General features: G+C 33.8%; 2 protein-coding genes, 1 non-coding gene and 1 pseudogene across 4 annotated transcripts; 3 read left to right on the forward strand and 1 right to left on the reverse strand.

The window, feature by feature from the left end:
• Window positions 1–7,319: 7,319 nt before the first annotated feature.
• On the forward strand, window positions 7,320–7,390 carry TRNAQ-UUG (transfer RNA glutamine (anticodon UUG)). The gene has a single exon. It is a non-coding gene; the product is annotated as a tRNA-Gln (tRNA).
• Window positions 7,391–8,295: 905 nt separating this feature from the next.
• LOC144549569 (deoxymugineic acid synthase 1-B-like) lies at window positions 8,296–9,641 on the reverse strand. Its single transcript, XM_078298342.1, is given in 5 exon segments — window positions 8,296–8,471; window positions 8,473–8,589; window positions 8,672–8,851; window positions 8,949–9,192; window positions 9,303–9,641. Coding segments are annotated over 5 exon segments (969 nt in total). The 5' UTR covers window positions 9,623–9,641; the 3' UTR covers window positions 8,296–8,363.
• A 1,178-nt stretch (window positions 9,642–10,819) lies between these two features.
• LOC144549602 (3-oxo-Delta(4,5)-steroid 5-beta-reductase pseudogene) lies at window positions 10,820–13,197 on the forward strand (annotated as a pseudogene). The gene is made up of 3 exons (XR_013509723.1): window positions 10,820–10,824; window positions 11,376–12,160; window positions 13,064–13,197. The product of XR_013509723.1 is annotated as a 3-oxo-Delta(4,5)-steroid 5-beta-reductase pseudogene (transcript).
• Window positions 13,183–16,267, forward strand: LOC144549567 (deoxymugineic acid synthase 1-B-like). The gene is made up of 4 exons (XM_078298341.1): window positions 13,183–13,569; window positions 14,404–14,644; window positions 14,742–14,921; window positions 15,862–16,267. The coding sequence occupies exons 1-4, from the start codon at window positions 13,247–13,249 to the stop codon at window positions 16,084–16,086; spliced, it is 969 nt and encodes a 322-aa protein (XP_078154467.1). The 5' UTR covers window positions 13,183–13,246; the 3' UTR covers window positions 16,087–16,267.
• The last annotated feature ends 1,037 nt before the right edge of the window (window positions 16,268–17,304 follow it).

Below are 17,304 nucleotides of genomic sequence, written 5' to 3' on the forward strand. Positions count from 1 at the left end.
TCCATGATCATTAATGGATACATCAAAACAACATTACATGAGAATGTTTGGCTTGTTGGATCAAGCATACATTAAAAGAGGTACTTAAGGTGTGGTGGATTCAGGTGTAGGTGCTATATTGGAGCATGGTGGCAGACCTACAAGAGTAGAATCAGGAAGTTAATCTGACAAAAGTAAGCAAAATGACTTTTAAGAACATCCTAGTTTTGCTCTTTATAATCTTAACTTTGTCATTTCTTAAGAATTCTAAGATACAATTATATTCGAATTAGCACTAATCAGACCTCTTCCTTTAAAGGTGAAATTGAGAAGGTGTTTGATCTTGTTGGTTATTTGATTTTCAAAGGTCATTGATGGGTTTTGTAAATTTAATAGTGCAAATATTGATTCTGCAACTGTTTAATTGGGGCCAGTAGATTTCTAAATTGGGAAACTAAATATAATCAATTACACTTCTTTTTATTATAACTAGAATGTGAAGCAGAAATAATATAATCCATTTTTAGCTAATAATAATTCTCTCTGGATAGTGTTAGATGTATGATTACATTAGTATCCCTGTAAGAAAATTTTCTCATTAGATAACAACCATTCGACTGAATCAACCAGAGTTAGATGTACCAGTACAGGGCCTGACTGGAAAACCGGTGTTTTGGTACAGGAAATTTACTTGTTTATAAACAACAGACTTAAATGCCCAACTTATATCACTTTTTTTTTATCATTGGAAGTCTCTCTCTTTCGTGGGACTTGATTCTTGGAATGTGTGTTCTAATTTCTTGCTTACTTCGTTACACTTAAAAAGTTGAAACTGTCTTCACTATTTTAATTTTGTCGTCTTTCTAAATTTCATTGTTTAATAGTGCCGTTGACCAGAGCAAGGGCTTTACCAGAAAGTGCGTTTTTTCATAATCATGTCAATTAGCTATTGTTCCATGGAATATTACTTTGCCATTTACATGGTTAGTCTTGTCCTGAACTTCTAGTGTGTTTTTTTTCCCTTCACTGGTATTCACCTCAGCATACTGGTAACAATGTCCTTGTAGCAGTTTAGTGCCGGAATCAACCAAAAATTACAACTACAGATCAGTGCCGGAATCAAACTAGGTACATAATATAAAACCCATGGAGCTGCTATGCTAAAACAGCATAACCTGCCTATGAGGTAAGAAATGAACTGATAAACTTCCAAACCATTTAATAACACCAACCAGCACACACCAGTTCAATTAAATGAATGTCTTCCTTGTTTCAAGCCTAGCTATAAGGCTATAACACGACCTAGGGTGATTGAGTTTGGTTTAAGTTGAAGCATTGATTGTCCAATTGGGTTTTCTGGCATCAGACCATGTCGTTCTGGTATTGTATTATTGAAATTACGTACCAGAAAGCACCTAAGCAAACTTCATGTGCTTTCATAAATATTATTTTTATTTTTGGGCTGAATAAAAAATGTCTGTATTTTTCCTCTCCACTTTGGATAAATTAGTTCCAATATCCTCTTGTCATTTTCTTCTCTCCACTTCCCTTCTGTTTTTTCTGTATTTCGTTACTTTTTAGAAATTTAAAAATGCACTAAAAGGAATTGTTAGTTTGTTACAATACTATCATTATTTTTTTTTTAATTCTTACAGAACGTAGCCAATTTTAAACAACCAAACAAGATATAAAATAGAAGATGGAGTAAGCAATTTTATAATCCTTCTTAAATTTAGGTAGCAACCAAGCATAACCTTAAATTTTAGTCATATTTAGATATCCTATTGTAAATTCTTTATAATTTTAATTAAATTATCTAAAGTAGGTTAGTGGCATCCTTAAAAATAATAATAATAAATATATCATACTTCCTGAAGCAGATGAATATATAAATAATTAGCATCCAGAAGTTGAGCAATCTTTCATGAATAAAACGCTCAATATGTTTTTGCAATGAAAAAAAAAAATCAACACAAACATAACAAATATATATAATTAGCTCTCTGGAGGATACAAAACAGACTCCTTTATTTTCTATTCTTTTCTTAATGGATTGTATTATACTATTGAGGCTTCTAACAATAAAAAAGAGGAATGAAGAACAAGCAAATACAGCAAACAACAATACTCCTTACCACAGATTAGGATTGAACCATATTGTCCTTGCATTCTTTAATATATTGATATGAGGTGAATAATATCTGGTAAACAAGCATCTATCCATGTCATATATCATGAGATCATCCCTTCCATCTTGGAAGTAAATAGCATTTTTCCAACAAGAAGGAAATTTTCTCGGATCGACAACAAGAGGTGAAGCAAACATGCCTAGAAAAATTGCATATCCCTCAATATGCTTACAACCATAAGATACTCTCCCCTCTAAATCAATCCTATAGACTTTAATATCTACTATGTCACTGGCACTGGTAAAATAATCAATATACTCCTGCACAAGTAGTAATCCTCCATTGAAATCCACTAGATGAGAAGAACATTGTACATCAGGATCATAAGAGGGACTGTCGGGGATGGTAAGATTAACTTCGGTTATTTTCATATCTGACCAGTTATCCATAACATAAAGTTTGTTTTCTGGACGACGAGTAAAAACATACAACCTTCCTCTGAAAAACATAACATCATCAATTTCTGGATTGCCTCCCTTGCTTAAATTCCATGTCGGGTCACTTGATCTCCAAACGGCTATCCTTTCCCCGTACATGATTACCACTTTGAAATCTGACCCCTCACTTGGATCATGATCCAAAATAGCCTTCCTTACGGAGAAAATATCCATATCATTGTTATTGCCATAAGGAGGAAAAGGAGGCAGATCATACCTTTTTAAGGTAAATGGATTGAGCAATCGACAGTCTAGTTTATGGTCTATAGTGAAAAACAATCCAAAAGAAGAACCACATAGGTATTGCCTTTGTAACTCATCAAGGTTAATGTAGTAATGTTTATTCTCTGAAAGGTTGAAGAAGGTTTGCCTTCCGGACATACCAACCTTATGTAATACCAACCACGGTAGTTGATGAGCGGGACGATGATGCTTTTCCTTGGCTATCGACCACCAATTCTGACAAACACCGCCAAACCTGTGATAATCTGGCAGGGGCAAAAAGCGCGTCAAGTGCTCAAGAATATCATTGGGAAGCTCCGACCAATTCGCCATCGTCAATTTGTCACCTCTGAAATATTTAACCAGATTATTTGAGTATTATAAATCAAAGTTTCAAGTACGTTATTTAGGTCTAAGATCCTATCAGAATCTCCGCGTGTAACCATACATTATTTAACTAGAATTCTAAGTTCTTTAAGGTTCAGTAGGGTATGATACTAGGTTAATTACTAGGCCGACAAGGGTGCATGCATGCACTAATCAATTAGTAGTTACCAGTACATGACGGGTACCTTCTCAGTACTCATGAGCAGCCATGTACTAATTAACCACTGGTGCTTGGGTAATGCACATACTTGCTGATATACTGGTAAATGGAGATGCCTACCAGTTGGTTATTATAATGAATAATTGAAGATAGAATCATAGAACTGGTTTTACAAGTTGAAAGTATATTAGAAGAAACAACTGATGGTAGTTATCAACAGCTCGAGAGGGAGTAAGATGTGAAAGAGATCAACTCACCTTTTCCAAATCAGAAGGAAGAAATAAGATTTGTACTGGATTTTAGAATTTGAACAAAGCCTCAAAAAAAAATATCCAAAACCTCAAAATAATGTCTTTTCAATGAACCACTGTAAAATGAAAAGAAACTATCCTCCAAAACCTCAAAATTCACGAGGAGGAAACTAAAAATATCTAGCAAGTATTATTTAGCTGAAATTACAATGTATAAAAATAGAACAAATCATTGATGTCTAATTAGAAAATAAAGGATCTAATTTTTTCTCTTCCATATTTAGGAAAAACAATTACCAATACAAAGAAACAGCATTTCATACAGTACTGTATTGCTGGTACAATGTCATGCCTATCAGATTATTTCGCAACATCTAAAAACTGTAAGAAAATATGATTGTGTGGCCCAAAATAAAAAATTTATGGGCTGTTTTAATAACCTGATTTAATTGGCCTGATTATGAGGCGTGATGCATATAGGCTTAATTAATATACAGGCTGATCCATATTGATAGATGCGCAGATAGACTAATTAAAGGGTGCATTGACTAAGCTTCTAAAAGGCGCATATTATCCAAATGAACAGATATTGTTTAAAGGGATAATAACATATATATATTAAAGGATGCGTTACTATTAAATCAGATTAAAGGCTGCGTATCAAGGTGCGTGCATATTGTTTCTGATTAAAAGGCTGCGCTATATTCAGTGTATATCATTGTTTAATTAAAGGGTGCCTTTATCAAATTAATTGGACAGATTCATCCTGACATAATTTGATTAAAGAAGTGCGCTATATATTATATTGCCAGTATGATTTAGAAGGTGCGCTATTAGCATCCCATCCTTTCCATCCTTTGACTGTAAAGGTGCGAATGAACAGGATTGAAATACGTTGCGCTATCCATCTTATGACATATTCATCTCCCCTATAAATATTGCTTTAATGACGGGCAATGAGTATGCATATTCTAATAGTAAGATTGATCCTCTCTTCATTAATATTTTATAAAGAACAAGTTATCATTGCTTAGAAAGAGAAAGATGAGAGAAATCGCTTTGCAGTTCTTCTGACGGTTTGCGAAGAACAATTCAAGTGTTGTTCTAAAGATTACTGTGGATAAAGGTATGTAATCTATTTAATTGATTCACACGTGGAGATTTTGATTTCTAAGATCTTTGATTTGCTTTTGACGATTTTTTTTTTAATTCCGCTATCGAAACTTTAAAGATAATTAGTTGTACTCATGATAATGATTGTGTGTATGTAGTTAAGCACGTAAAGTCTACTTACAAAAACAAAATCTGTAAGAGACACGAGGATGCTCATGCCATGCAACGACTAAAATAATGCTGCTTTCATATACAATTTATGAATTGAAACTTCTAAAACTATACCTCTCACTATTAGAATTGCATGTAGTAATAAAATGTATGCTGATACTGGGTGAAGCTCACAGTTTCAGTTGCACAAGCATGATTTTGAAGGAGATTTGATGGTATTACATGTGCAAGGATATGATCTTTTTCTACTCTGAAGGTACTGACAAGACCACATATAGCAAGGTAATTGAGTCTCAATTGCAATAGGTGTTGAATAAATTTGAAGATATATTTGCTGAACCAACTGCTTTACCTCATAAATAAATTGATTATTAAATACCCTTAAAACCTGATAGCAAATCAAGAAACATCAGACCATAAAGTTTTTTTTTATTTTTTATTTTCACGAAATAAAACTATAACGTATGTGGCTAGTGACAGTGTTGCATGCGGTATAGCAAAAGTCAGAACTTGTATCAATTTTACTGATTAGGAATGATAGGAAACCTGAATCAACCTGAACTAGTAAACTATATATTATACCCACAAAGACGTATTGTTCGCAAAATCTTCAGCATTGAATCGCCCCATATTACTACTCTTAGGTAGCTCTCCACAGAGTCTATTGAATGACAGATTGAGATTTGAGATGCGACAAGAAGTCAGCACTGCCAATTGAATCTGGCACATTGCCATAGATATCTATTTTATTGTGGCTTAGGTCCAACGTATACAGATTTAAGAATTTCACAAAACTCAAATCAAATCCAAAGTCATTGTTAGCCAAAACAATGCTAAAGGTTGTCTTTTGTAGATCTTGACCGCTCTGGCGTGTTTAGTAGAAAATGTCCAAGACTTCAGCCTTACTATATATGTGGCTAGCAAGTGCCGAGAAGGAAGCATCAAATAGAATATTTTGAATTGGCAACGTTCTCATATAAAAATAAAGGTGATAAATCTTTTTCTAAACTTACCCTTTTATTATTCTGTGGTGTTAGGATTTGTCAGGTCAAATACAGACATGCAATACTTCAGTTTGGATCCGTTACTGAAAATACCCATCAAGCTCTTTGCAGTTGGATTCAAAATGCAGTAAAAGTTGGATTCTTTTTATGACTAATTTGCATTGTGATAGCAAATTAGGATATTATTTTGCATGGAAAATTACTGTATGCAGGGTTGCACAAAAAGTTCGTAGTTCGTGATTCGATTCGAGTTTGATTCGAAAGAGTTCGTAGAAAATTTGATTCAAAATAGTTTGAAATTAATTCAAACCAAATTTAAACTGGACCTGGTTCATTCGAAATAGGTTCGCGAACTATTCTACTTTGAATCTCAAAGTAACGTGAACTGTTGATTTCCGATGATGACTTATGTTCGCTGATGACTTAAAAGTTAAAACATAAGGCCGCCAAGCCATAAGTCATAACTCGTAAATCGTAAATCGTAACTCTCGCTCTCAGTTCTTAAACTTTAGATGACTTTCATCTCTCGCTTTTGAAGACTACGATCACTCTTCCTTGTTATAAAAAAGTTCATAAAAGATTTGAAATTGAATTCGTAAAAAAATCAATTCGAAATTAATTCAAACCAAACACAAACTGGAGTAAGTTCGATTCGATTCGATTCGATTCGTTTGCAGCCTTAACTGTATGCAAGAGAAAAGATTCCATCTTAGCTGGATTTCCCAGATCTATAAAAGATAATAGAAAATAATTTGAACAAGAGAACTAATTTTTGATCTAGTGACAAAGTCAATATTCTCCGTGTATAAGATCGCAAGTTCGAAATCCAAATAAAAAAAATTCTTGTCAATTTTACAAAAATTGAGTGGCTTGACTTTCGACCTTTACTCAAAAAAAAAAAAAAAAAAGTTCGAACAAAAATTAATGTCAATGCACAAAGTATACAGATAATATTAATTTCAAAATTCTGATAATCTTTTCGCAAATATATAGCCGAATTTTTTCACAAAACTTCAATATAGAATCCGAACCCGAAAGTGCTACAACACTAGCATCTTTTTTTTTTATGATTTGTTTTTATTTTCATCATATTTCTTCACTATTATTTTCTAATATCATATGCCCATATAACTAATGCATAGACTACGGATATAACTAGGGCTGTCAAAAAAAAATTATAGTTCGTAATTTAATTGACTTCAATTAGAAAAAGTTGTAGTTCATAATTAATTCAATTTAAAATTAGTTCGTTCTGAAACAAATTAAATCAGTTCGGTTCAAATCTTATTCAAATCCAAACTCAAAATGGAGTAGGTTCCATTCGTTTGCAGTCCTGTCATGCACGTTGTAATAAGGGAAGCTCAAATAAACATTTTTATTATAAATAAGTTCATACGAAATCAACAGCTCTATAGTGTAGTGGTTAGCACTCCAGACTTTGAATCTGGCGACCTGGGTTCGAATCCCGGTAGGACCTAAAATCTAAGGGCCTGTTCGGCCAGATCACTATTCCCGTGGGAATAAAAAAATTCAGTTGAAGCCAGATCACTATTCACGTGGGAATAAAAAAATTCAGTTCAACTGAATTTTTTTTTTCCCACGGGAACAGTGTTTTTCAGTTCAAATCCTGTGCCCGCGCCCATTCCCATTTGTCGGCCGAACAGGCCCTAAAAGATAATTATTATGTTATTATTAATAACTTTTCTTCTTTAAATTTTACACAACTTCAATTTTATTTGCAAATATTTCTCTTGGATTTTTAATGTGGATAATTATTCTTTCAAATAATTTAGCTAGTCACAATGGCTCATTTATAATTAATTTATTACTAGATGTTCAATTTTAAATATCACATAAGGAGGATATTTCGAATGTTTATATTGTAAAATATAGTCGATGGATGAGATATATACACAATCATACAATATGTCTAGATATGTAAACAATTTGCTTCAAAAACCTCATGGAACAAAAATGTTCGCTTACCTTGTTTCTCACATTTTCGTAATTGCCATCAACTGCAATTTCAATACAAAACAACACATCAACTTAATTATAAAATGCCGTAATAAATAGTTTCCACTTCATATTATTAGTGTTGAAGCAAAGCCAAACTTTCATATAAAGATCATTTACATAAAATTGTATTACTACGAATTGGATAAATTTTACATTACTCATAGCATTTTAAGTATATAAGAGTAGATCGAACTAGGAAGTTCTTAAGCTCACCAAAGTGTTTGGTGAGCTTAACTCCAAAACTAATCAAATTGGTTTCAAATGACGAATCCGAACTGTTAAAATCCACCTAACTTACAAGTGATGCGTCTACATGTGAAAATTTTAAACATTTCAAAAACAAATGAGAGCCAAAACTCGGCTCCGTTCCTTTTAAGTGTCCCCGCCACTGCTTAGATCATGCATCAAGATCATTTCAAATTAAAAGCCAGCTAAATTTCACCATCCCAAAGTTCATCAAGGGTCTTGTAGGGTCCATTGCATGAAACAAACTCTTCTCCTGGACATCCCTTGCATTGTGATATTTGATCAATTTTTTTTCCTTTCATCAGCAGTCAATTTCCAGTTTAATATGTCCAGATTCTGTTTCATCCTTTCTTCGTTGAAGCTTTTTACCAGCACACAATCTCCTTGCTCAAATACCCATCTCAGACAAATCTGGGACAATTGCATTATAAATTAGTTTAGTATAAATTAGTTTAGCAACTGGATGTTTGCCTTGTAATGCTAATGTCTATACCTGAGCCAAAGATTTAGCCTTTGCTTGAGCAATCTCTTGCAACACCTTACTTGCCATGACCTGATCTGTACCCCATAATGTTCCTTTAGCACCCAAAGGAGAGTAAGCGCACACTTGAATTCCCTTATCTTTGCAAAACTCTCTTAGCTTCTTCTGTTGCCAGAGGGGGTTTACCTCCACCTTCACATAATTAATTAAAGGGCCGGATTGGAGTTGTTATATATCCATTAATACTTGAGAGAAATAGATCAAATTTTAGATACATATTGTATATAACCTGATTAACAGCTGGAGGGATTTTTGCGAAAGAGAGCAGAAACTCCAATTTCTTGCATGAGAAATTGCTTACACCAATTGATTTGGCAAGGCCGAGGCGGTAACACTCCTCCATTGCCTCCCAGACAGAGCGCATGTCGAATTCCATGATCTCATCCTTCGGGAAAGGAAACTCGCACCGGCCTGGCTTTGTGCTCATTGGCCAGTGTATTAGATATAGATCAACATACTCCATTTGGAGATTACTGAATCAAAAAAAAAAATTGTATGCAGTTTTAATGTTTTGAATCGATAATCAAAAAGAAAAAGAAAAAAGCGAAAAACAATCGCATTAAATACCAAACTCGATCTTTACCGAAGTGTTGTCTGAAGTGCACCGATGACTCGATCTGGATGTGCATCACTACACCAGAGCTTGGAGGTGATGAAGAGCTCACCACGGGACCTCACAAGACCCATTGAGATAGCCTTAGCAATGGCCTCGCCGAGTGGCCTTTCAGTCTGATAGAAAGCCGCAGTGTCAAAATGGCGGTAGCCTACCTTGATTGCAGACAGTATAGCTTCCTGCGTTGTTTCTGACGAGGTGAAGGGGTAAACGGCCGTGCCCATGCCGATTAGCGGCATGGCCTTGGGGCCGGAGAGTGTGTTTAGGTGCACTTCAGGGATGGTTTCCATTATTCAATCTGTTTGAGGGAATGGCATGCAGGGGCTGAGTACTGGTTGTAATGTTTTATACATCTTTCATAGAAATTTGCATTTTGGTCCCCTTCATTTGGTAAATTTTTGTAAACGAAAAGGGCACTGATCTTGTCACAGTGTCAGGGCAGGTGCGCGCACATGCATTTATTCCAATAATTTTTTTTTTTTTTTTTTTTGAAGGATTAGCCTCCTTTTTAACTGAATTATATATATTGGGTTCTAATATTAATTATTCTTTAATTAGCTCATGACTCATGTGGGGTATTTAATTTTCCCTAAACCATTTTTAACATTAATGCCAGCTATGTTCACTGAACATGAGATCTTGACTTAAATATATAATTAAGCATGTATTATTTATTTTCCTTTTTATAAAGCAATACAGCTAGCATATATTTTTACTTACCGTTGAAACTGACCAACGATATATAAATTAGAGGAATAATTTAGAACATCTCATTTAATAAATATTTGCGTTAAAAATTTAGGTGCTCATTAGCAATATGCAATGAACTTTATTTATATATCTTTCGTTTTCTTAATCATTCTGGTTCCGGTGAATTTAGCAACTTCAATTAATAATTTATCGTGTCCTCTAACATATTTTATTAGTAATATTTTGAAAGAATATGCTGCATTATTAGAAACAAGAGGAGGGTTCAAATACAATATAATTTTGTGATCTAAAATGTTTCACATCTTTTATTTCTGTTTTCAAAATCCGAACATTTGATCCGAACTGCTCATTATGATCTTCATAATAAAATATTCTTGGAGAACAAATTTTATATTTTTTTAGAATTTTTTGCTATTTTTTTAGATATGTACAAAATCATTGTTTTAAGGAGATTCTGGACCATCCGATAAAATAATATTGTACCTATGTAAAAAAATAGTACAAAAATTCTAAAAAATATAAAATTTGATCTCCAAGAATATTTTATTATGAAGATTATGTTAAACGGTTCGGATCGACTGTTCAAACTTTGAAAACATAGATAAAAAAATGTTATATTTTTTAGTTAACTTAATTAAGCTAATAGTTTACTTTAATTGGATCAATTTTTTTTTTTTTTAAATCTTATTAACACTTAAAAGGATAAGACTAATTGTATATGGATACATATATGAAAATATATCCATCCCACCCGTGTCATGTTAGATTCAGATCCAATGAAGTAACTCAATTTTTGAGTTTTAGATCAGAACTGTCCGATTAGAATTCGCGACAATCCATTCTAAAATAGAGCGCACACATCTCGAGCGACGGATTTGAATCGAACGGCCCTGATCCAAAACTCAAAAATTGAGTTACTTGAGGGGATCCGGATTCCTACGCGTGTAATGCTACAAGGCTGCAGCAAGTTGGAATTCATATCACAAAGTAATTAAAAATTGTGAGTTTTAGATCCAAATTATCGTATCTGTTCTGGCACGAATATTAAACGTGCTGGTGCATTCCATTTCGGGCTATATTAGCTCAGATTTTGATCAGACTATCCGGTTCTAAACTCAAAATTTAAGTTAGTATCTTTATCTCGGAAACTTTATGGATTGCTAAATTGTCTTGGTAATTAATTTCTATTTTAATTTTAAAGATGTATTCGAGTTTCTTATTTGAAAAATATTGAATAAAATTTTTTATCAAGAAATTATTTTAAACACCACGTTGGCTAAATAAAAAACTCTAAAATTAATTTTAGAAATATGAATTTTTAAAAAATTTTAGAGAGCCTTCCTGCCCAAATTTGCAACATATCTGTTTGCTTACCGGCTGCAAGCACTATATCGGCCCATTCGAGACCCTTGGCAGGATCCAGGCCCATGACCCACCATTTTCTGAGGATATGACCCGGCTCAACACCCCCAATTTTTATTATGACATGGAGGAGAAATGGGGCCGTGAGCTGGTCGGTGCATCGGCCATCGATGAATTTTGGTTTCTCTCCTAAAAGTATGATGAATATAGTTGGATCATTGTGTGTCTATGCCGCAATTTGTCGTAAAGAAGGGACTAAATTGAGGTTTCCTGGGAGTCGGGTTGCATGGTCCGGGTTCTGTGATGCATCTGATGCGGATTTGATTGCTGAGCACCAGATTTGGGCTGCAGTAGATCCGTTTGCAAAGAACGAGGCATTCAATTGCAGCAATGGAGATGTTTTCAAGTGGAAGCAGCTATGGCCGATGCTGGCTGAGCATTTCGGGCTTGATTGGGTCGGATATGAAGGTGAGGAGGCCCCGTTTAAGGTCGAGGAGGTGATGAAAGGGAAGGAGGAGTTGTGGGAGGAGATGGTGGAGGAATTGGGGCTTACACAGACTAAGCTTAGTGATGTTGGGAATTGGCGGTATGTTGATTTGGCTCTCAGGTTTGAATTCGAGCATCTTGATACAATGAATAAGAGCAAGGAGCACGGATTTCTCGGTTTCAGAAACACCATTTCTTCCTTTAATAATTGGATTGAAAAGCTAAAGGCTTATAAGATTGTGCCTTAAGATGGAACTTCCAATAAAATTGTTAGTTGTTCTTTCTGCTGTATATATTTTTGTTTTTGTTCATGTTTGCTTTTATTTTTGGTTTTGATTTGTTGGAGCACAATTAAAAGATAAAAAATTGTTGGTCTTGGTGTTGGGAGTTAAGAGAGTTAACAAGGAATGATGTTAATAAGTAATAATTTATGTGCCTAAGATAAAAATTGTTTTGATTAAATTGGAGTAATGTTGTAACCAAAATATGAATATTAATGTTCCTCTAGCTGTTTGCAAATTGTTGTATTACTATTAGTACTTCAGTATCTCATAAAGTAATAATGAAGTCTTTCTTTGAAGAAAAGAGTACCAGTGAAAATTTCTCTGAATTTTTTCAAACGAAGGAAGTATTAAATGAAATCAGCAGGGAAGGCAAAATTTAGTGTATGTTTCTATGGACCTAGCGTGAGGATTGAAACTCTGTTTTTTTTGTAAGCATTCCACAAAAATTAGGGATAATACATTTACTTGGAAACAAGAAGTATCTGACAATTGATATGCACATTAATTATTTTCTTGAATGGCAATCCCAAATTTGTCTTTTGAATCATCATATTTGTTGCTTGTTTTAATATCATCCCAAATTGGTTTGTTCAAGCTAAACGGAAGTTATCTATTGGCCAAGTGTGTGATGCGTTGTTTGTTATATGTCGCATCATAATTTGCTTTTGTGATTTTGCTACTTGTCTTCGCTTTCTGTGGAGCACATTTCTAAAATTTGATTTGCTGATTTGACTTGTAGTTCTATGAGAATAAACTGTTATTTTGGGACCATTGAATTTTGTACCCATGTTAATAAATAGTAAAAAAATAAAAAATATATATATATATATAATTTTACCTCCAAGTACTATTTAAATATAGAGATTTATTTGTCATTTTTTTTTATAGATATGCCTGGATGAAATTGAAGATGAAGACCTTGATTATGATTTATGACACTGACAGTACTATTACAAATATTTACCAAATCAAGGTACCAAAATGCAAAGTTCTATCAAAGATGTATAAAACATTACATCCACTCAATCCCTACTCAATTCATAGCCCCAAAATTAATTCCCCTCAAAGAGAATGGAAACCATCCCCGAAGTGCACCTAAACACAGCCTCCGGCATCAAGGCCATGCCGCTAATAGGCATGGGTACAGCCGTTTACCCCTTTGGCTCGTCTGAAACAATATTGCAAGAAGCCATACTGTCTGCAATCAAGGTAGGCTACCGCCATTTTGACACTGCGGCTATCTATCAATCTGAAAGGCCACTTGGCGAGGCCATTGATAAGGCTATCTCAATGGGTTTTGTGAGGTCCCGTGGTGAGCTCTTCATCACCTCCAAACTCTGGTGTGGTGATGCGCATCCGGATCGAGTCATAGGTGCACTCCAGACAACACTTCGGTAAATTAAGAGTTTGGTATCTTAATTAATTAATTATGTGATTTTATTAATTGATTATCGACTCAAACAATGTGCTGAGTCGATTGTTTTTATTAATAATTTCAGTAAATTTAAACACAAAGTACCTATAGCATTATCTAAAGCATTCATGCATATATATTCTTTCAACGGAATTAGAATAGCATGCAAATAGTTGAAGATACCATAAAAAAACTATGATTTTTGTACAGTAATATATTTATTTTATACAACAAATTAACATTAAAACGCATGATTTTTTTTTTTTTCGCACTCCGTTACTACCATAAATTAGTTCCCTTGTTCTTTCTTTTATTTCTGACGTTTTGGCCCCTTGACATAGTCCCACTGGTCAAACGTATATTTTTTATTTATTTCAATTTGTTATTTATTTTAAAGTAATGGTTATACCACCAATTTCCATTACAAATCAAAAAGACCAAGTACCTAAAACAGGTACCAATCTCTCAGTCAGTAATACATCTGGTTTAGTTACAAACAATAGTATATAACAACTACAAAAGCACATGACATCCTTACAAAACAAGAAATATGACATAGCCCTCTCAATATTCTAGCAAGTCCCTGTCAACAAAATCATCATCTTCAACCGAAGCGATGCTAGACGTTGGACTGAAGGGGCTACCAGGCCAAGAATCCTCTCAACCGAAGCGATGCCTCCCCATCTGACATAGTTACTTGAATATATAAAAATGTTTTATCTCATATATATAATTAATATATGTTTTATGTATAAAGGAAAATTTGTTTGGGCTATTATCTTTTAACGCTACATGCAATATTTTTTTGATTCAGTAATCTCCAAATGGAGTATGTTGATCTATATCTAATACACTGGCCAGTAAGCATAAAGCCAGGCCGTGAACTTCCTTTCTCAAAGGACGAGATCATGGAATTCAACATGCGCTCTGTCTGGGAGGCAATGGAGGAGTGTTACCGCCTAGGCCTTGCCAAATCAATTGGTGTAAGCAATTTCTCATGCAAGAAATTGGAGTTTCTGCTCTCTTTCGCAAAAATCCCTCCAGCTGTTAATCAGGTTATATACAATATATATCTAAAATTTGATTTATTTCTCTCAAGTATTAATGGATATATAACAACTCCGATCCGGCCCTTTAATTAATTATGTGAAGGTGGAGGTAAACCCCCTTTGGCAACAGAAGAAGCTAAGAGAGTTTTGCAAAGATAAGGGAATTCAAGTGTGCGCTTACTCTCCTTTGGGTGCTAAAGGAACAGTATGGGGTACAGATCAGGTCATGGCAAATAAGGTGTTGCAAGAGATTGCTCAAGCAAAGGGTAAATCTTTGGCTCAGGTATATATAGACATTAATTAGCATTACAATAAGGGCAAACTGCATCCAATTGCTATTTAGATAATTTTCTTTTTTGAAGGTCTGCTATTTAGATAATTAGAAAGAAAAAACATGGAAATTGGAAATTTCAAAAGAAATAACGAAGCTCCTTTAAAAAAAAATCAGGCTCTGAAAAAGTAAAATAAAGGAAAAATATATATACATTTTTTTCTTTTTTAAGTCACGATTGCATTAATAAGAAAAATTATTACTGCATCATGTTCTGCATTCCAAAAGAATTTATACTTAATAAAAACAGTTTTTTTTATACAAAGTGTGTATTACTTTCATTTTCTGATTGATCATAGGAAAAATCAGTTAAAGATTTTGTTAAATATGTAAAAATATAGGTTTCAGAATTGATTATTTCAGTAACGCAAGGTATATATATGATTTTATCACCAAGTATAAATATATTTCAAAAAAATATAAACACATCTGGAATTAGATGTGTACATAAGAAGTTGCATTATAATTACTTAGTAAATAATATAGCTCTTAATCTATAATTCTGACCTGTAACGAAGAACGAGTCTTTGGTCTAGAAGCAAAGACAATTAATGTCCTCCTCCGAATGAGAGGCCATGGATTCAAAATTCACATGACAAAAATCTACTGTAGAAATTAAAAATTAAATTAAAATTCTGACTTATCTGATCCACTATTAGATTAGACGAAGGACATTAAATTATCGGACCTTATTAGGTTGTCCCTATAATGGTTGCCATAAAAAAAATGAAGTTCAGAATGTATATCTCAGAATAAGAGGTAGAACAATTATGCAGGGAAACTTGAGTCAATATATAATGTGTGAAATCAACATCAGGTAAAAAAAACAACAACAATAACAATGGCGAAAGATTTATACTAAACCAATTTATAATGCAATTGTCCCATGCAGATTTGTCTGAGATGGGTATTTGAGCAAGGAGATTGTGTGCTGGTAAAAAGCTTCAATGAAGAAAGGATGAAACAGAATCTGGACATATTAAACTGGGAATTGACTGCTGATGAAAGAAACAAAATTGGTCAAATATCACAATGCAAGGGATCTCCAGCAGAAGTGTTTGTTTCATGCAATGGGCCCTACAAGACCCTTGATGAACTTTGGGATGGTGAAATTTAGCTGCTTTTTAATTTGAAATGATCTTGATGCATTATGTAAGCAGTGGCGGAGCCACTTAAAAGGAACGGAGTCGATTGGCTCCCATTTATTTTTGAAAATTTTTATACTTAAAATGCTATTAAAATGCTGTGAGTAGTGTAAAATTGACATACAATTTTATGTAATTGATCTTTATATGAAAGTTTGGCGTTGCATCTGAATATAAGACACTAATAATACGAAGTTGAAACTATTTTTTACGGCATTTTATAATTAAGTGGATGTGTATGTTTTGTACTGAAATTGCAGCTGATGGCAATTACGAAAGTGTGAGAAACAAGGTAAGCGAACAATTTTTGTTCTCTGAGGTTTTTGAAGCAAATTATTTATATATCTAGACATAGTGTATGATTGTATATATATATATATATATATCATCCATCGATTATATTGACCAGACGGACTGTCACGAACAATAACATTTATATTTGTTTCCCTTTTCAAAAATTATCTAGCTCTCGGAATTTATATATATCTTAAAAATATTTTTTAGGTCAACTAAATTTTTTTTCGGTTTTCAAAAATAGAATCGAACCGATTAAATTAAAATTATCAACCGATTAAACTGAACTGAATTAAATTTCAGTTTGATTCGGTTCAACTAAACAAACCAAAGTAATCGGTGGTAAATAGAATTGCCACGAAGAATCTAGTTATGACATTCATCAAATCAATTCACAATTCACAATTCACAATCAACAACAAAAAAAAAATGCATGAATAACAGCACACTAACAAAAAATATCAGCCATCAAGACTTATCATGTTGTAACCCACAAAAATTAAAAGGGAGAAGACGGAGGAACACCCCAATCCTCAAGACTAGTTTGAAATTCATGCATTTCCTGCCTCGTCAGTAGTCATTGGCTCCTCCCATAGTGTTCACAACTTTATTTTACCCTTCTTGGACCCACCCCCTCTCTCTCTCTCTCTCTCTCTCTCTCTCTCTATTACATTGATCTGCCGCATGACCGGGAACATAATGCTTTGTCATTTAAACTTACACAGTGTATGGTTGTTATAATTTATATATAATACAATCACAGTGCTGCAGTTGAAGTCGCCAGTCATTTCAATCAAGGAGTGGAAGAGGGGTGGGTGAAGTGGGTGCTTCTTCTCTTTTGGTACCATTACGGTTTCCAGCCTTTCAAAATGCCTCTCAAGAAAGATAAATCTGCA

Source organism: Carex rostrata, chromosome 35, assembly GCF_964058835.1.
Source record: "Carex rostrata chromosome 35, lpCarRost1.2, whole genome shotgun sequence".
In the NCBI taxonomy this organism is placed as follows: Eukaryota; Viridiplantae; Streptophyta; class Magnoliopsida; order Poales; family Cyperaceae; genus Carex; species Carex rostrata.